The following is an 18,461-nucleotide window of genomic DNA, read 5'->3' on the forward strand; positions in this document are numbered from 1 at the left end:
GCTTCTGACTTGCTGTGTGAAAAGATGCAGTTCTGCTCAGCCTTTGGTCTGCTCATCATTAAAGAAATGTTAACGTTTTGTTTGTTCCCTGAAATATTGAGACGTAACTGAGTAAGCAGGAAATTAACAGGGTTATAGTGAATTGGAAATCTAATTGTGAATTGCATTAAGGTAGTAAAACCCACGCAATCCTAACATGTAAGGTCCTGAGCTCTGCTCGGTGGTGCAAGAGCTGTGGATCTGTGTGACCAAAGGACTAGTGCACTCAATGACTTGAGCAAGCTTCTTTGCCTAGGAATCCTTTATTATCATGTCTATAGGTCAGATTTTCATTCTGTAATATGTAGCATAGGTGATAACTTAAGTTGTCATAGCCTTACTGTGATCATTTATTCATACAAAAAAAGAGACAAAATTAACTTTCCATGGGTTTCCTAGCTTTTTTTTTTTTTTTTTTTTTTTTTTTTTTCCCTGAGGCTGAGATGTCATGTCCTTCCATATAACTGACTTTTAAATCATTTTTTTCCTTAGGACGTTGGTCAGGAAATTTTCTGAGAGAAATCTAAGAAAATTCTGAGTCCCATTTCACAAAATAAGGAATGGTTAAAGGCGTATCAGTGTTCTGCGGAATTACTAAGCAAATCCCTTATTTAGGTGAGCTGTTCTGCCACTGTACATTTGTAAATTTTTCTACATGTTTTGTGTACCAGGCAGATTTAAAATTAGCTATAGATTTTTCATTCTTCCTGTCTGTTTCAGTAGAAAGATAATTTGCCTCATAACACATTACAGTAGCAGCTGGCTACACACCACCACAGTGGTTTCAGATTTTTTGTTTTTGACATTTTTCTTCTACGTTGGGAAGATTTGGGTTGTATTTTTTTTCCACAAAAATAGAATTATACTCTGACATCTCTGGAATGGAAACTCTGGGATTTCAATTAGAAGACTATGTATACATATCCACCCATGCTGGTAAATCTGGCTGGGAAATGGCAAATTGTTCTGACTGCTATTTGTTGGGAGTAGGTTTTAAATGCAAATTCATCCAGGTATGTCAAAGACTTCAGTAATAGGGCCAGTTCAAGGAATGTCTATGTTTATACCTAGACCTAGCCCCAACTAACCCTTTTTTACAACATTTGTTGATAAATCTGAAATATTTAGGCATTCACAGAACTTCATTTAGTAGGAACTGTTCCAATCAGCTCTAATTATGTCCATCTGTGTGACAGCATGTACAGCACAGAAGTACAGACTGATCCTGCTTTCTACAATTAGTATGTTTAACACTTAGGGTAATTCATCAGTGTCATGCTCAGGGAAACCATGTAGTTCAGAATTTGAGCAAGACTGCAGAAAGTAATATTAATGAAATATTCAATGTTTCCCAAGTCACTTTTAATTACCTAAAATCATCCAAATCCTGTTGGTTTTCATTTTACAGTGGCAATTAGAAGGACTTCACTGCTAAGACTATTTTTTAACATCACTTCTTTTCTCAGGTCTTCTGAGAATTTAAAGTTTTCCTTCCTTTAATTTTCATTAATTACTGTTTATTTAGATCATTTCCCCTTCAGTTCCAAGAGTTGAGTCTCAAGAAACAGATTGAGCACCAACTGAGCAATTCAGATTTGAGGTGCTTGTTCCCAGCTCCCTGTCTCATGAGGCTGTGAGTATTCTAACATCAAGGGAAGGAAGCAGACAGATTCTACAGCTCAGCCATCTGGAAAGTTATAGTCCTTGTTAGGGATACTGGAGGGGATATTCCAACTGACCTGGTAGAAGCCTGGAAGATGCAAAGAACCCAGCTGCGCTTGTCTCTTGCCATACTTTCCAGAGTCTTGATTAAATACTCTTCTAAATCTTTTGAGAGATAAATTGTCTATTCTTAAATAAGTATTTGAGTAATAAAACAATCCAGTAGCTGCTTTGTTTGAAGAAATTATTATGAAGAAAGTATTATGCTTATGGTGTTATAAACCTGCTTGAAAAATAAAAATTTACATTAGGATTCACTGAAATTTTTAAAAAAGACATGCAGAACAATTGAAGCTACCTGAACCTCTGACTTTGCAGGGCACAAAATAGCCTATAAAATGTTCTGTGAATCCACAAGAAAGTGTTTTTTTTTTTTTTTTTTTTTTTTTTTTTCCTTCCTGCTGGTGTGCACATGAATGTGCACCTATCCTCTCTGAATTTTCTTTTTGTGTTTATGATGCTCATAACTGCCTGCATTCTTCTGAGATTGTTGTGGACTTCGTTCATCTTGTTCCACTTCAGTGATAACAATATACCTTTACATGTAAAAAGTTATGAGACTTTTTAGTGTGGTGTTGCTTTATATATTTACAAGGCTTGTATGATAAAGGAGTGTATAAAGACAGAAATATACTCTGGTATATGATTTCTTATTGAACATTTACCAAAGACCACAAAATGTCTTTGCTCACAAGATCAGGTATTAATAGTGTGAGCTATTTTGTTGAAATACAACAGCTGCAAGTTACAGGGATATATCAGTAAATGAGAACTGCCTTCATATTCAACCCACTGCTGAAATGAAAGTGAGCTTATTCAAAAGGAGAATAGGCCATAAGAAGTCTGAAAGATTTTGTGAGTTTCTGGGAGGCCATCTTCATTCAAGTCTGGATCTTGGTTGCAGTTCCGGTTTCAGAATTTCTACCTATTCTGTACTTGACATCCTTAAGTCACAAAGGGATCCACTGTAGCAGAATTTTCTCTATTTCAATTCCAGATTGCTATTTTTATGGTAAAATATGAGATTTCACCTTATTAAACCAGGATATATTCTGTTTCATTAATTTTATTTTCAGTTCTTAACACTGTTAGCTCTTCCTTTCCCCTTCCATTTTTTAATGCAGATGTAACTTTAAGATGACTTCTTACATCAACCATCTGCATCTTTCTGCAGCTTTTTTTTTTTTTTTTTTTTTTTGTAAATAGGCTATTTAGTCCCTGTTCTACATAATGAGTGTCTGTAGTATCACTCCTAGAGAATGCAAATATTGTCCATCTTGCTCTATGACGGATTTTATTCCCAGAAAATAAAAAGGTTTAACTCAGCATTTTTGTAACAGTGATAAAACTTAAAGAAATATGGTCTGAGAACATGTCTGTGGGAATCAATATGAAAAGAAGTTGAAGTAAATAAAGTAGAAAAAAAATATAAATGACAATATGTAGGACCTAGAGTCTTCATTTTATAGCTGAACTCTGTGTATAGCCTTGGGTTTTGTAGGAAGGGCCTGGAGTGAAGCTGGGGCAGTTCAAATACCTGTGTAGCCCAGAGTGTAGCCTCAAGGTTGTTCTAGTGCTCTACCTGCTTTTCTTGTCCCAAAGGGATATATGCATTTTTTTTCTCCAAATAAGCATCCTGTTTTATAGCATCCTGCCAATGCCTTCTAGCTCAGGCTTCAGCTGATCTGTTTTCTTGTTTTTGTGAGCTGCTGTACATACTACAGAGCAACACGACCCATGGGACAGGAGTCCTCTGGGAACTAGCTAAGCTGGTTCTGTGCTCCCTGTGGCTTCTGAGGAGCTGTACTGGGGATAACAATTTGGCCTGCATTTCCCTCTTCACCTCCATATCACATAATACTCCCACACGTATGCTTCTACTTACCAGGCTTTTTTTTTCCATGAAAGATGTAGCGTCTGATCCCAATTCTTCAGTGACCTACAAAGCTGTTTAATATTACACACTCTAGCTAATCCCATTGATTTTTAGTAGAGTTGCCTTTATTGCATAAAGTTAAGTGCTTGCTTCAGTCTGTATTTTCATTAACAGCTGGTCCAACAAAGGAGGGACTCTCTGCTGGTGACAAAGCTGCAAGCAAATCCAATAAATCCTAGAGAGGGATAGAAAACTGCTTTGTTTTCATTTCTATAATAGTTATGGTTATAAGGATTATTACTTTATATGATCAAAGTAAAGACTAAATAAAATTATCAGCCCAAGTAGTGCATTACTCTGGTGCCTTCTGGCAGTTATCATGTTTAAGTACTAACTCCTTTGTGCTATTCAGTGACAACTCCATTTGGGAACAGTCTGTCTGACTGTTGGGTGAGTTTATAGATTCATAGTAAATAAGCCAGAAGGCACTATTAGATCATCTTGATTATCACAGGCCATTAAAAATTCACCCAGTTATCCATGTAACATTTGTTCCTAAGGCTGGAAATAATAGTTCTATGACCTTTCTGAATTCCATAGGAGAAAATGAAGCAACTTCACAGGAATTACTGGAGCACTCTAACATTCGGAAATCATGCTTAATTTGGTTTGCAAAGAACTGGTGGTGGTGTCAATAGAGAAAAATGAAAAATTTACTGATAACTTGGGCCTTCAGCTTTATGTTAGTGCATGAGTAATCTCACTAGGTGACTAACGATCATCAGGATAATTTAATCAAAGGAACTGCCTGTATCCATAAGACGCAGCTTACTGTGTGTCTCAGTTGAAACTCAACAGTATTAATGTTAAAATCCCTTCCTCTAGTAAATAGATCACATTTCATCAAATTAGAGGGACCAGGTCAGAAAGCCAGATGGTGGCTTATGTGAACTATTTTGAGAATTTAGGAATGACTAAATCCCGATGCCCCACCTTTACTTCCATAAACTAATCTGATCTACTTGCTTGGTCTCACAGGGAATAAATGAGCTCTTCCACCTAATAGGTTTGGGTGGGAGGTAGCAAGGGCAGCCTAAGTCCGGCTTCTAAGGACGGGCCAGTGTAGTGGATAGCACGGAGAGCTGGGCCTTGCTGCACAGAGAATGATTTGTGCCAGCCTGGCCTGACTATTGAAGTTGTGAGAAAAAGGACTAAAAGAAGGCTAAGGGAAAAACAATGAGGTGGGCTTTTTTTGTGTGTGGTTGTTTTTTTAGTTTAGAGCAGAACAGTTAGTTAAGGCTTCTGGAGTTCATGGCAGTGTGGATGTGAGGGGATACCTGAGCAACTCAGTTGTGCAGTTAGGGCAGGTGATCTATGGAAGAGAAGACAAGAACAAATACGATGGTAGCTACTGGTATGCAGTATGGTAAATAAGCCTTGGTATGAGACATCAGATTCCTGAAAATGTTACTGGAGGTGAACCAGTGACATGCAAACAAATTTCATGGAGCTCCAGTCATTCTAGCTATAATAAAAATATACCTGAAGGCAACTGTGACTTTGAACTGGAGGCTGTAGTCATTACAGACATAAGACTGCCCTGAAGAACATGAATATGGCCATGATAGGAGCAAATTCTGATGACTGAATTGCAGCAGCCAATCCTCTAGATTTCTGAGGATGGCAGACAGCAGCTTGTGTCATTCAGAGATCTGATCTGCTGATGAGCCATACATGAAGCATTGAGAGAAGAGAAACATGAAACAGTAGAAGTACATTGACTCTCATCTGGTTGGCAGACTTACTGCCCTATGGTAAGCTAAAGAGGTGCTTAAAGAATTTTAAGGTGAACGCATGAAAATAATCTTGTTTGGCAATTGCAGATAATCTTATTTTGGGTAATCACCGAATATCCTCTTGAGTGTGCATAGGTGGCTTAAGATCACTTAGTAAAAGGAGAGAGGGGACCTGGACCAACAGCCATAACCTACTTGAATCTGTTGTTACTCAAGAATAGCTAGAAAATTTGGCCAGCATATGGTGTGTGTCTTTTTACAGAAACTTGGTTAATACAGTGGTAATTTTTCCAGAACAAGAGTTTCTGTACTGAGAAATTATTCAATCACATGAGTAGCTTAGTCATTTTGTGGCCATATTGTATAGTGTATTTAATATAACATGATGTGTTCCCTTTGCGTGTTTGAGCCATAGGGAATGTAGAGGAGGCTCATCTGCCTGTTGGGAGAGAGGAAAGGTACCACAGGGATAGCACAGTCCTCTCTTGCAGTGAGAGAAGTGAGGGTGAATTTACTCGAACTGGTCCTCTTTCTCAGAAGGTAGCTGTCAAAAGAGGATAGAGGCTTAGCACAGGAAGCAGCAGTGGAAACCTCAATGCAGAAGCTTAGAAGAAAGGAAAAAATAAACAAGGGCATGAAGAACTACATTGAATGGCATTGCTGAAAAAGGTGAGGAGGTACCTGTTATGACTGAGGACATGGTAAGAGAAGACGGGATGAGGGGAAATAGAGCTCTTGTTCCCTCATATGCCCATCATACGGGTGTGATGGGGCACATCCCTATTGTGAAACTTGGATCTGTCTTGATTTTGCAAAGAGCTTTGAAGTGTGTGTTTTCTCTGTCAGCTGAATGGAATACGGATGGAAATGCCAGAGCTGCTAAGGCTTGTATTGTGAAAATGAGTCAGCAGGCTTAATCCAGGCTTTGTGGCTTGAAACTGTGAAGATGATTAGAGTCAGGAAAAAAAAAAAGTCTCAACAATGTCTTGAGCTGTTCTTTGTCCCGCAGTCTATGACAGGAATGGAGAAGGTCTTAGAAAGGCTATGGGGTAAAAAGAAAGGATTTTGAGAATATGTTAGGTATTGGTCCTTAAACCTTTTGAGTAGCATCTCGGTGTCAAGACACAGAAAGTACTGAATGTGGCTTGCTGCAGGAAGTTAAGGGTCTTGTGGTAGAGGATTTACCACCTCAAGGGGTGGGCAGCAAGTGAAGTTGAAAATTTCAAAGGTGCTTTAAAGAACAATATAATGGAAAAAATGTTTGTGAAAATATTTGCTCTCTGCCTGACTCTTGAAAATGAGAAACAGTCTGGCTTTTTATATTGAAATATGTATTAAAAACAAGACAAAACAAACAAACAAACAAAAATAAACAAAAATGGCAGTTAGCTCTTGCCAGCTGAATTATTGATCAAATCCTGCAAACAAGAGTTCAGCAGTCAAAAGAAATCCCATGAAGTCTGTGGGATTTTACTGCCAACAAAGATGACAAGAATAAGAAGTGGCTTAAATAGGCAAAATGCTATGCCCTGAAAGAAAATCACTTGCATGATGCCACTAAAGCAAGAAATTTTGTATATAAAGCTGATGAGTCATTTAAACAATTAAAAATTTTCCTATCGGTAGCCTTCAATTACACCAGTAATCAATTTAGCTGCCATGATGCAGTGTCTAATATGATGTGAAGTTGATATGATATGACTGCAGCATTATGCATAATGCAGATAAATTGTACCAGGGAGTATATTAAAGAAAATTAGGTCTCATATGATACATTTTGATGCACTTGCAGTTAGATGGAAAAAGGTGAACTTAGTGAGCATCTTCATAAGTTAATATATATCTGAGAGAAGAAACTCTCATAATTTAGAATGTGATATCTCTTGGGTAGCTCATTGTAATGTATTTCATTGAAAATGTACCAAACTCTGGAATAATTTTGTGTAGCAATTAGGTCATGGAACCAAAGGTCTCCTGGGCTTTGCATATACACAAAGTGAATAATTCATGTAAAGGATAATATTAAATTCCTTCTTAAAGGTACGTAGCCTGTGGTTATGCAGGCAGGTGTGCGCTGAGGGGTAGGGAAGAGAAGAGCAGACTGTACCAGTATTCTTTATGTAGCTGCCTGTACTTCAAGTCTCACCCTGGGTTAACAGTTTGTTACAAAGATCAGATAGAGAGGGTGGATAAGTAAATCAATAAAAAGGAAAGGTGTGCGGAGTCTTGAGAAGAGCCTATCAATCAGGAGTTGAAAGGCAACCAATTCCACTTTGAAGAGTCATGGATGGCCTCCCTCAGCTACGCAGACTTCTGCTGAGAAACAGATGGACTGATGCATTTTGTACTTAAGTAGCACAAAGCTGAACTGCAGCATGCAGGATAAACACATGCTGCATTTAATACAAAGCAGTTTAACATCAGGATCTGATGTGAGCAAGGGAGTGTAAATAGGAGAGCAAGGGGCACTGTATTCTGCATACATTTTTAACTAAAGTTCCATGGAGGTTGTTGCCACTGGGCCTTTTTGGCTATGTTAAGGCCAGAGCAGATCCCCACAGACACTTAGCAAGCTATAATTGCTTATTAAGCAGAGCCTGCTGTCTGCCAACCAAGTACACCCCTCTCATAGTGGAGGGTCTGACCTGAAAAGCTTGATTACTGGTTTGTAAACAAGATACAACTCCAAAGACACCAGGACAATCCAAGCGAGAGGACAGTAGAGCACTGAGAGCTCTGGGTTCACTGCAGTGTGAGTGTGCATTCCTTCACTCTCAGCCCGCTCCCTGTGAATTACACTTCTCTAGTGCTTCTCTGGTGACTTCTAGAACCCTTACTGCTGCTTCCAGACTTATGTACCATGTTTTCTCAAGGTAACCTTCTCAAGGAACCTTGAATTTTTTATCTGTTTGGTTTACTTTATTAGCTTTCCCTCTTTGATTATCTATTTTTATGGTAGATGTTTCATTCTGCTTTTGAAAAACTATGATGGAACTTGCCAACTCTTTGTATCTTGCTATTGTGAATGCATTGATAACAATAAACATTACGTATGTAATGTTCTAGTTTGGGTTGTATCCATGTCTACTGCTATAAAAGCATTAAAATTAAAACAAGTCTAAATGTAAAGTTGACAAATTTGTGTTAACCTCAGACCTTGGTAATATAGGTTAGAATTCCAAATATCTGCTATAAACTTGAAGAAAAATTGGAGTGCTGCCCTTTCTACTCAGCTTCTCAAATCTCTGATAAATTGTGCTGAACCATGGAGGCATTACAGGCTCCAGTGTAATCATGTGTACAACAGCTGTAGCACCGAACACAAAGGGATAGACCTAGTGTAATCTTGCTGGGGAGGATTGCCATGCTGCTAGGCAAAAATCACTGATGTGACTTCTGAAGGGCAAATGGTGGTGCAGAGTACAGAGAGAGAATTAACCTTAGGAGAGTAGAATAATACAGATCACTCTATAGTCTGCATCTCCGGACTTCAAATACTATTTTCTCAGGGTTAGTTCTCATATATTTAGTTTCCCTGTTGTCAGTGCTATCTATCTTTGGGATTGTCTAATTTTTTCAGGAGGCTGAGGTGTAAGAGATTTGAATCTTGGGGAGAAAAACAAACAAACAAACAAAACACAACACAATAAACCAAACACAGCTATCTGATGAGACTCCTGCCAGTGTAAATCTTCACTGCAGCATTAAAATCCTAAGTTACCGTCGCTTCACATACAGTTATGTGAATGACAGCATGATAAGATAGATTTTCTCATTTACTGATTTGCAGTTCTGCTTTTCATTTCTTTAAGACAAAGTTTTAATTTATTTCATTCCTATTTTGCTATAGAGACCTCGTTTCCTTTTTTTTTTTTTTTTTCCCCTCCTGTTTGGTTTATGGTGGTGCCTCATAGAAATGCTAGTCTTGAACAAGTAAAGGGAAGATGATAAACATGCAAAGTCAGTCCATACTCTGAAAGCACTAGACAGTCTGATTTGCTGATACGAGCTCAGTATGGAAAAGGAAGGTCTGGAAAACATACCCTTATCCTTGCTCTATGTGATGCTTTGTAATGGAATAGCAGCTCCAGGGAAATGATCTGCTAATCATTCTGAACCCTCTGCAGATTATGCTGTCGAATTTCAGCCAGCTTTGTGAGCTTGTCCTGAGTCCCAGCTCATTTTAGCCCTTAGAGGGAGCCACAGACTTAACTATGGAACTGGAGGAAAAAGGCAGGTTCTGTTACATCCTATCTCTGACGGAGGAGGTGGGGAAGGGATGATTTTCAATTGTTTATTTCTACTTTTTAATTGACAGCAATGTGCAAATCAGGCACAAGACTGGTTTCTTGAGGTGAGTCCTCTAATGTATTTACTTTTTTAGTGACAGATTTGTTTGTGTTTAGAAGGCCTCATAAATACATTAATTTACCTTCCCCTCCCACACCATTCAGTTCCAGTTTCCACTGTTCTCGTTTTGATGCTGACACAGCAGGACTTGAAAAATTACACATATTATACACTGCTACCTCCTGAATAAAAAAAAAATAAAAAAGGTATTAAAAAAAGATAAATATTAAGGCTGCAGACTTCAGTCACATTTTTGTTTCCACATTTTCTGTTTATTCTTCCTTAATTTTTTACCCTTCTTTATGGAAAGAGGTGTATTATTCCCCTCCTTCCCTGTAGTATGTAGGTTATAGCAGAATATTTTTATGTAAATGACATGGCTAAAGTAGGTTATGTGGCTGTGTTACAAAATCCGAATGAAAATGCTTTCTGCTGGTTCAGCATTCAGCAGCATTGCCAGTGAGCTGTTCAGTCCAGGGAATAGAGGATGTGCGTGCTTGGAAAAAAATGGATGAGGAGATGAGCAAGCCTGGGCCAATTAAACATTTTCCCCTTTTCTTGAAAGTGGAATTAAAACACTTGAACTAAAAAATGGAACTAAACCACAGATGCCTCTTCTTCACCTCCCCTTCCCAGCAGATGAATTCTAGTGGCAGTGCTGAGGATTGCTTATCCAGAAAGATGCTATACCAGAGACTGGGACAGTGTGTGTCTAGTCTCAGAAAATACTGTTAAAGATTAAAGGAAACTCCAGTCTTAAATTTCAAACAGCTCTGAGCTCCTTGCTGAGACTACTGCTAATTAGAACATCAAGTTGTGTGGCAGTTATAATAGGATAACAACTGCCAGGACAAAATTGTATTGGTGGTAATCTTCTATTTTGCACATAAGCTCTTGAGATATAATCTTTTTCTGTAATGATTTTAGCTTAGTTTGGAGCATTGAAATAGGGGTAATCAAGATGAAAAAGCAATGGAGAGGTCATTGTCCTTATAAACAATTCAAAATATTTCCTAGACAGGCTGGGAAGATGAAAAACGCCCCCAGTCAGGCACCCTTACTCCAAATTTCTCTGCTCTTGGGAGTCATTATTTATCCATGTCATAATCTGGGAAAGGAAGGAAAGAGAGAGAATTTTTATGTTGCAATAGAAAGTTTTAATTCATGTTTTGTCTGAACCGATCTCCTGTTCCTCAGCTTTCTGACTCTGGGTTGGCTGGAGCTGCTAAGCCCAGCCATTACAAAATGTGAAAAAATTCTAGGGGAAGAAAGTTTTTAAAACTTGATTTGTTGTCTTTTCAAGGTTGCCTTTTGAGTTTAAGACCTTGTGGGTTTTCCAAATTTTCTCAGAAACTAGGAGAATTCATGCTGTTTTTCTCACGGTAATTTGGACTTGGTTTATTTGTTTGGATTATTTCAGAATAGTTGAACTATAAAGCAAGAATCCACGTGTACTAGGTTAAAAATTCAGTCATGGATTTGCATAGGATGCCGCTAGGAACATTTTGTGTCCAGACAACAGGTTCACTGAGGTAGCCAAGGGAGAAGCAGCCCTTTTATCACTTTAATAGAGTCAGACATCTCTTTTATATGTTGTTGTTAAGGGGAGTAAACTGTGAAAACAGTCTACTTTTAAAGATCACCAAAGGCCAAATGTGAAGAGGGCATTAATGTCTAAAATGATGCCTCCCACAGGAAGACAAAGGCTGTGTAGAAAGAGAACAGTAGGAAATAATATTTGCATAATTGTGTTTTCTTCCAGTGTGCTCCCCTAGCACATGGCAGGGTCAGGATGACCAGCAAGACACGGACAGTGATGCAGCTTCGCTCCCTGTTCACCTCTCAGTGAGAGAGGCTAGACTCCTTCTTCCTCTGTGAATGAGGATACAATGCAAAGAAGAAAGGCTATAACAGAGGAAGTTATTGGATTCATTGCTGCTATTAGATTATATCACTTCCAAATGTGACCTTTTAGAAAAATAAATAAATAAATGTTTTCCCCACAAATTAATTCCACTTAATCATTTGGTTACTGTTCTCAGATATTTTGGGTAAATAATCTTCAGGCAGTGGGTTGTTCATGAAGTATTCATTTCATCTCCCTGCTTTTGCTATTTTTGTTGTGTGATTGCTCATTGAACATTACCAGCAGTTGCCTGAAAATTTGTTTGTATACTGTCTTGCATCTTGGATCACCATCCTGAGCTACTTCTGCAGTTAAATGCTGTTCAGAAATGGTTCCTGCTTCTTATCATGCTTAAATGCACATAATCCTTGATGAAGAGTTTGTTCTTTGCACTGTGATAGCTTGTGATCACGATTTGATTTCTGTTCTGTGAAGTCAAGTAAAATAAAATAAGAAAGATGACAAATGGATAGAACAGCACAACTGCTTGCCCTGAAGCCTTTACAAAGGCGAGTCTTTTTCAATTAGTGCCAAAATGTGAAGCTACAGCTCTAGTATAATTGAATAAAAGCAAAGGAAGAAAGGCCAAGTCCCCCAGGCTCTCCCCCTTCTATACCTGACCAAGAAAAATAGAATAAGCAAGGAGGAGAAAAGTCTTTCTTCCAAGAAACGTATTTTCTTGCCAAACTCTATTTCTTTAAAGAAAACAACAAACAAACAAAACAAGGTTAAAGCATTTTGTTTTATGAGACAAAACCTGTGCATAAAAGAGAGATCCTGAACTGCAAAGCAGCCTGTGCATGAACTCCACCCTGTACAGCACAAACACAATGGGATCCAAAATTGTGCTTTGGCTGAGGGCATCGTTCAAGTAGAGTCTTTGGATTTGTGCTTCCATATGATGGTGTCTTTCTTGAAATTTAGTTTAGATCAAAGGCATTTTCTTCTTATATTATTATAATGTTTTGCTCTCTTCAAAAATGTGTTACATGAATAGAGAATAATAGTATAAGGTTTTGATTTTGAGCATCATACAAGTCAGATAAGAGTTTAAGACATACATATCTATAAAGCAGGATTTTTTGTGAGGAAAAATGGTATGTAATCATGCAGTTAAAGGATAGTGTTGTTACAGGCACGTAGAGGAGCTGGTACACAATCTTTTATTTTTTCTAAGTACACTCTCAGAATTTCTTAGATTTTCTTTTTAACTTTGTGGCCATAACGGTAAATATGCAGTCATGCCCAGACACCTGCTATGCCACTTTGCAACAGACTGCTGCCATTGTACCTGGGAACTTCCAATGTTCACTAGCAGAGAAAGAGGCCTGTGTCTGACTGAATGTGTGTAGTTATTAGACTGAGTTAGGACTGGGAAGTCTGTGTGCCCTTGCCCTCTTCTCTTTCCATTTCCTTTCCCCAATGAAGGAAAACAAATAAGAATCCCAAGGAGTGAGGAAGGGGGAAATGTGCCCCAGATTTGTGTCCTCCTCTGCTCAGGAACTCAGGTGAGGCCAGGACACAGACTCTAGGGGGGCACCTACATATTACGTGCCTTGGTTGATCTCTCTCTGCAGAAGAAATGCATCGCTTTGTTTTATGTATCATCTTCCTGAACGCTGTCTTTGTAGGATAGCTTGAGTACAAGTGAAGCTTTAGAACTTTTCATTTCTGGTCTCAGTGTTGGCAAGAAGCAGGAAGAAACAGTAATGTATGAGGAATATAATATTAGGTAATTGAGTGAGCAGGCATCTTCCTGTCACCTGTTGTGCACATTAGCAAGGAAATGTTGCTGATGAAGGATGGGGATACGTATATTTGTAATAAGCTAGAATATTTTATTTGAAAAATGATATAGGTGAATGGTGGATGGATCATCTGTGTTCCCCTTCCCTACGGAGAATCTTGTGCCACCACAATTACCTCGGGTTAGATATCTTACTTCTGAAAATTGTTAACTACAAGGAATAGAAAAGGAGGATGACTGCTCTGCGATTCTGCTCCATTACTGTTCCTTTTGCCTGAAAGGAAGGGCCTGGGAGTGATGCTCCGATCCTTCTAACAACACAGTATACTTTTTCCCCCTACAACCAAGCCCACCTTCTAGAGGCAGAAATGAGATTAGAGGAGGTATCTTGTGTGAACATCATGCAGTGGGATGCCAGTCAGCATGCATTCTCGTGTGGTTTTCCTTTTTTTATAGCTCAGAAGGGCCACATCTGTTGTCTCCTCAGAAGGTGGCCCCCTTCCCACAAAGTGCCACTGCTCCCTGGAGGATCCGGGCACCTGCCCTGTGAAAGCTGGATCTGAAATTCAATGTATTTTTTTTTTCCATGTACTTAATTGACTGTTGGCCCTGCTGCTGTAAAATAGCATTTACTGAGTTTTGTACAAACTTTGTTGAACAGTGAAAGGTCACGATATGCTTGAAGAGCAGCGTTCTGTCTCTCCAGTTGCAAAGTGGAAAATGAATTAACAACAGGACTTTCATAGTCCGCATGAACTGCTGAGAACTAACTGTTGTTTAATTAATATTAATTTACTATTTATAAAGTGATAACAAGCTTCTTGTGGCTTTTATTACAGATGCTTTTAATTTTAAAGGCATTTTAATCAGTTTGCATGACTGTATTTGTCAGCACCGGGTAAATATGAGCTCTGATACCCTTTTGAGACCAGTTAACAGGTTAGGTTGGGAAATAACATGCAAGCTCATTTCTCCTCTCTTATCAGAAGAGATCAGTTGCCAAAGTGACATAGATATTGTTGGTGTAGGTGATACCTTTAACCATGACATCACTTTAAACCCCCAGGGCAACACTTAGACCCTTGGGAGTGTATTACCACTTCAGCTGAAAGTGTGAGACTTTCTTTATGTTGAATTTCTTTCTACTCAAGGGAGCAAAAATGATGGGTTCAGTCAAGAATCCTGTATTTTTACTTGAATGCAGTCAGGACTACTAAAGGAACTTATCATTATTTCTCCTGAACTTTCATTTTTTTTTCCTTATCCTTCCCTGTTCCTCCCCCCTCTTTCACTTGACACCTGTCACTGCCTTTGGTGGATGAGATAAGCAGAGAACCCTGCACTGTAATAGAAGAGTAGCAGAATATGCCCGCAAGAAGAGGAACAGAACAAGAAGAATCGAGCCTTTGCTGGGCAGGCAGGCGTGGGAGAGCTCCTTTGCTGCAGGTTGCTGTCTGGAGTGCCGTACGTGGGGTTTTGTCACTGTAGTGAGGATAATTGGGAGCAGGTTTGTCTCTCTTTTTTCTTGGAGTCATCATGCTGCAGCAAATTTTGCGTGATATGTATATTGACCCCGAGCTCCTGGCAGAGCTGAATGAAGAGCAAAAGCAGATCTTGTTCTACAAAATGAGAGAAGAGCAGCTGAGGTGCTGGAAGGAGAGGGAAGAAAAAGCACAAATGGAGGAGGCTGTGTTGAGAAGGACAGCGAGGCGCAAACAAAGTAAGCTTTGTGACCAAAGTAAGCTTTGTGCTTGCTCAGGAGCTGGGGGAGATGGGCATGCAACTGGCTATGGTACAGCATGTCTGGAAGAGATTACAAGGAAGAGTGCCAACTGTCCCCTAGGATAAGAGCAGAGCAAGCATGTGAAAACAATGAAATGTGTTTTCATGCAATATGTAGTTAAGCTATGGGGCTCCATCCCCAGGCTGTTATGGATGCTAAATGCGTGTGTTGGTTTAAAAAGCAAATAAGCAAACTTATGAAAAAAAAGTTAAAGGTTCTTGAAGTGTCATTACCAAGTGTTTGATCTGGGGTTCAAGTGGTTTAGAATAAGTAGGAATATTTATTTCCTTGCTGTCCCCTGTGAACAAGTGGATTCCATCTCGTTGCCCATTAATAGAATGAAGTTGTCAGGCTGATGTAGGATAGAAAGTTTCCTCATGGAAATGTAATTGCAGTGGATCCTCACTCAACATGGAGATGTTGCAGAGATCTGTCAAACATCCCTTTTCCTGTGAAATGCCAAAGGCCTTATCCAGTCTTAAAATCAATTCGAATCTGAATTTTCAAAATCACTAATAATGTGATTAGCTGATTATGTGAAAGTGCCTTAATAGCTATCTCACAGCTATATTCACTATATAAAGTGTTGCTTATGTTAACATACACCTATGGTAGAAGTCTTTGCTTTGAGCACCTCAATACAGATGCATTATTGGATTCAATTTTCAGACTTATTAAAGCTGCTGAACCTTACAAAGTGCCAAGTATATCCAATTAGATACTTGACAATTCAAAGACTGACTAAAGAAATGTGTTTCAAAGCAAAACTAGTTTTCAAGACTCACTTGAAGCAAAGGCCTTTATCAAATGTTTCTAGAGTAAGTAACAATGGTAGCCTTAAAGTAAGGGAGGAACATTCAGAATGGCCTAATAAGCAGTAGAATGAGTTTAAAATGGCCCCTTAGAGATGACAAGGTGGAAGTTGGGAAACTTAATTCTGTTTAATTTCTTTTTTCTTCATTTTAATGTTCTTACTGTGAATAGCTCTCCTCTAAGAAGGATGGCATCAAGATAGCTTCTCTCATATAGCACAATAACCTTGTTCATTTTGATTGATTTGTTGCTGAGAAAAAAAATGAAAATGCAGTTCAGATCCTTAAGCCAAAACACCACTATATCATTGAGATAATCTGTATTATTCTCATTCTTTTAGGAAGACAGATGCAGAAAAATCTAACTGCAAAAATATTTATGTGATGATTTCTCATAGTGTTGACATCTAAATTTCCATATACAAGCTATGCATTAAACCTGTTCAGCTTCCTACTACAGGAGGCCATTTTCTGGGTAATTAATTTTCTGATTTATAAAGAATAAGAGAACGAGGAGAAGAGCAGCAGACTAACCTGTAGATTATATTTGCTCTGATGAAAGTATTCGGGTATTTGCATAGAGTAAAATTTCACAACAGAACGTTTTCATTTTACATTTCACCTTCTTAAATTGCCAGTTTGAGTTACTCTTTAGATTTGACTTTTACCCAAGATGAAAACATTCCACTTCCTTCAGAAACATACTAAGGAACTGATTTTACAGAAGTTCTTGAGACAGATCTATTGGAATTACAGTTTGAGGATTAAAGTCAGGCATTTGCTTCCTCTGAAAATGTATTTTGACTTCCACAATCTGATGTGTGCGAGTTAAAAAAGATAACTTCCATCTATCCAGGCATAACTGTACAGAGATGTGTGACTGATTTCTGTTATACAGTTCCATAATATAACGGTAAATGGTCTCACAATGGAGCTACATTCTTATAAAGAAAATGTGCTGTAAGTCAACCAGAAATTGAGGGTATAATGCAGGAATTACTATGTAATTCCATTGCCTATATAACTCAAATGGTCAGAGCAGATGGCTGTAACAATCCTTTCCTATGTTAAAATATGTGATTATTTTTTTTTCTAAAATACATTAAGCATCAACTCTTTTTGGAAATTTAACCTTTTCACAGTTTTTTCTTTCCATTGGTGTATAAGCAAGTATCTAAACATTCTCCCCCAGCTACACAACACAGAATATGGAGTATTTTTTCCTGTTCAAAATTAGCGTCTACCAGGAAATTTGGAAGTTACCACAATTATATGTTCTTTATCCCTTTGAGACTGGGGGATTTGAACAGTTTCACCTTCAAGATGTTGTTTTTGACACTGCGTGACATAGGTTTTGTGCTGGTATTACTTTGCTGAAGTCAGAAATTACACTGGCTTTATAGAAGTGTTTATGGAGCACAGAATTAAAGGTCTTTGTAGCCTGACACATAGTAGAAAACAGAAGTGAGTTTTTAATATCTAGCCCTAATGCTGTGCTGAATCTCAGGATTACTCAAGCATAGCAATCTGCTAGCTGAATATGTGATTTTCTAGTTTACAGGAAAATGTGTATGTTTGTGAATATGAAATAACATTTCCATAAAATGATTATTTTTTAGTAATTTACTCTGAATTGCCTCTGAAGGACTATTTGAAATCCTTCCATTTTCCTCATAGTCAGAATAGCTAGATATGAAACTCTTACCTTACCTCTTCGGGATGTGATAGGGTGAGATAGAGCAAAAGGAAGTGGTAATAATGGGCACTTCTCTAACTAAAAATGCTCCAAAAAGTTCTGGGGCTTGATCTGGAGTCACGTACCCCAATTGATACAATTCTTCATCAGTTCAAGAGCTTACCTGCTATTCTATGTGCAAACCCAGCAGCAAATAAACAGAGGTGGATTTTTCAAAATACTGTGGTGTTGGTGAATCCAATTCTGATTTTCTGCAGTGTCTTGAGGATGAAGGCTCCAAACTCACATAAGCTTTCAAGAAGTTTCTGTGAAACCCATGTCCAGATCATTTGGAATTTCAGTTGAGGTAAATCCCTGAAAATACTGAGGTTCACCTGAGGTGAGGAGTGGTTACACATACCTGAGAGGACTCCTGGCACTGTCTCTAAGAGTGGGATTTGGAGCTGGTTGGTTAAGTGCTCACAGCTGGAGATGCCTTGGCTTCTGCAGACTGTCAGGGCCACCCCGTTCCAGCATGCCTCTGTGTACTTCTTCAGGATGGAGTACTTCCATGTCATTTGTGTCATGGAAGTCCTTCTGATCTGAAACAAAGAAAGCTGCATCGTGTAAGTAACTTACCATGTGCAAGGCTTAAATGTGTTGTCTTCCGAAATCACAAATGCAGAGTTTGGAAAGAAAAAAACCGTGGCACTCACAGACTAAATAAAAAAAAAAAAAAAAAAGGCTTTGCTATA

At 38.5% G+C, this 18,461-nt stretch overlaps 1 protein-coding gene across 1 annotated transcript in view; it reads left to right on the forward strand.

Moving 5' to 3' along the window:
• Positions 1-14,972: 14,972 nt before the first annotated feature.
• Positions 14,973-18,461, forward strand: part of SH2D4B (SH2 domain containing 4B) — a gene marked incomplete at both ends in the record, with an annotated part of 63,236 nt that continues 59,747 nt past the window's right edge. The window contains one exon of the mRNA XM_082765069.1: positions 14,973-15,156. Coding sequence (XP_082621195.1) covers positions 14,973-15,156 — 184 coding nt within the window. The remainder of the gene's footprint in view (positions 15,157-18,461) is intronic.

Source organism: Aythya marila (assembly GCF_965140915.1).
Source record: "Aythya marila genome assembly, chromosome: 7".
NCBI classification, from domain to species: Eukaryota; Metazoa; Chordata; class Aves; order Anseriformes; family Anatidae; genus Aythya; species Aythya marila.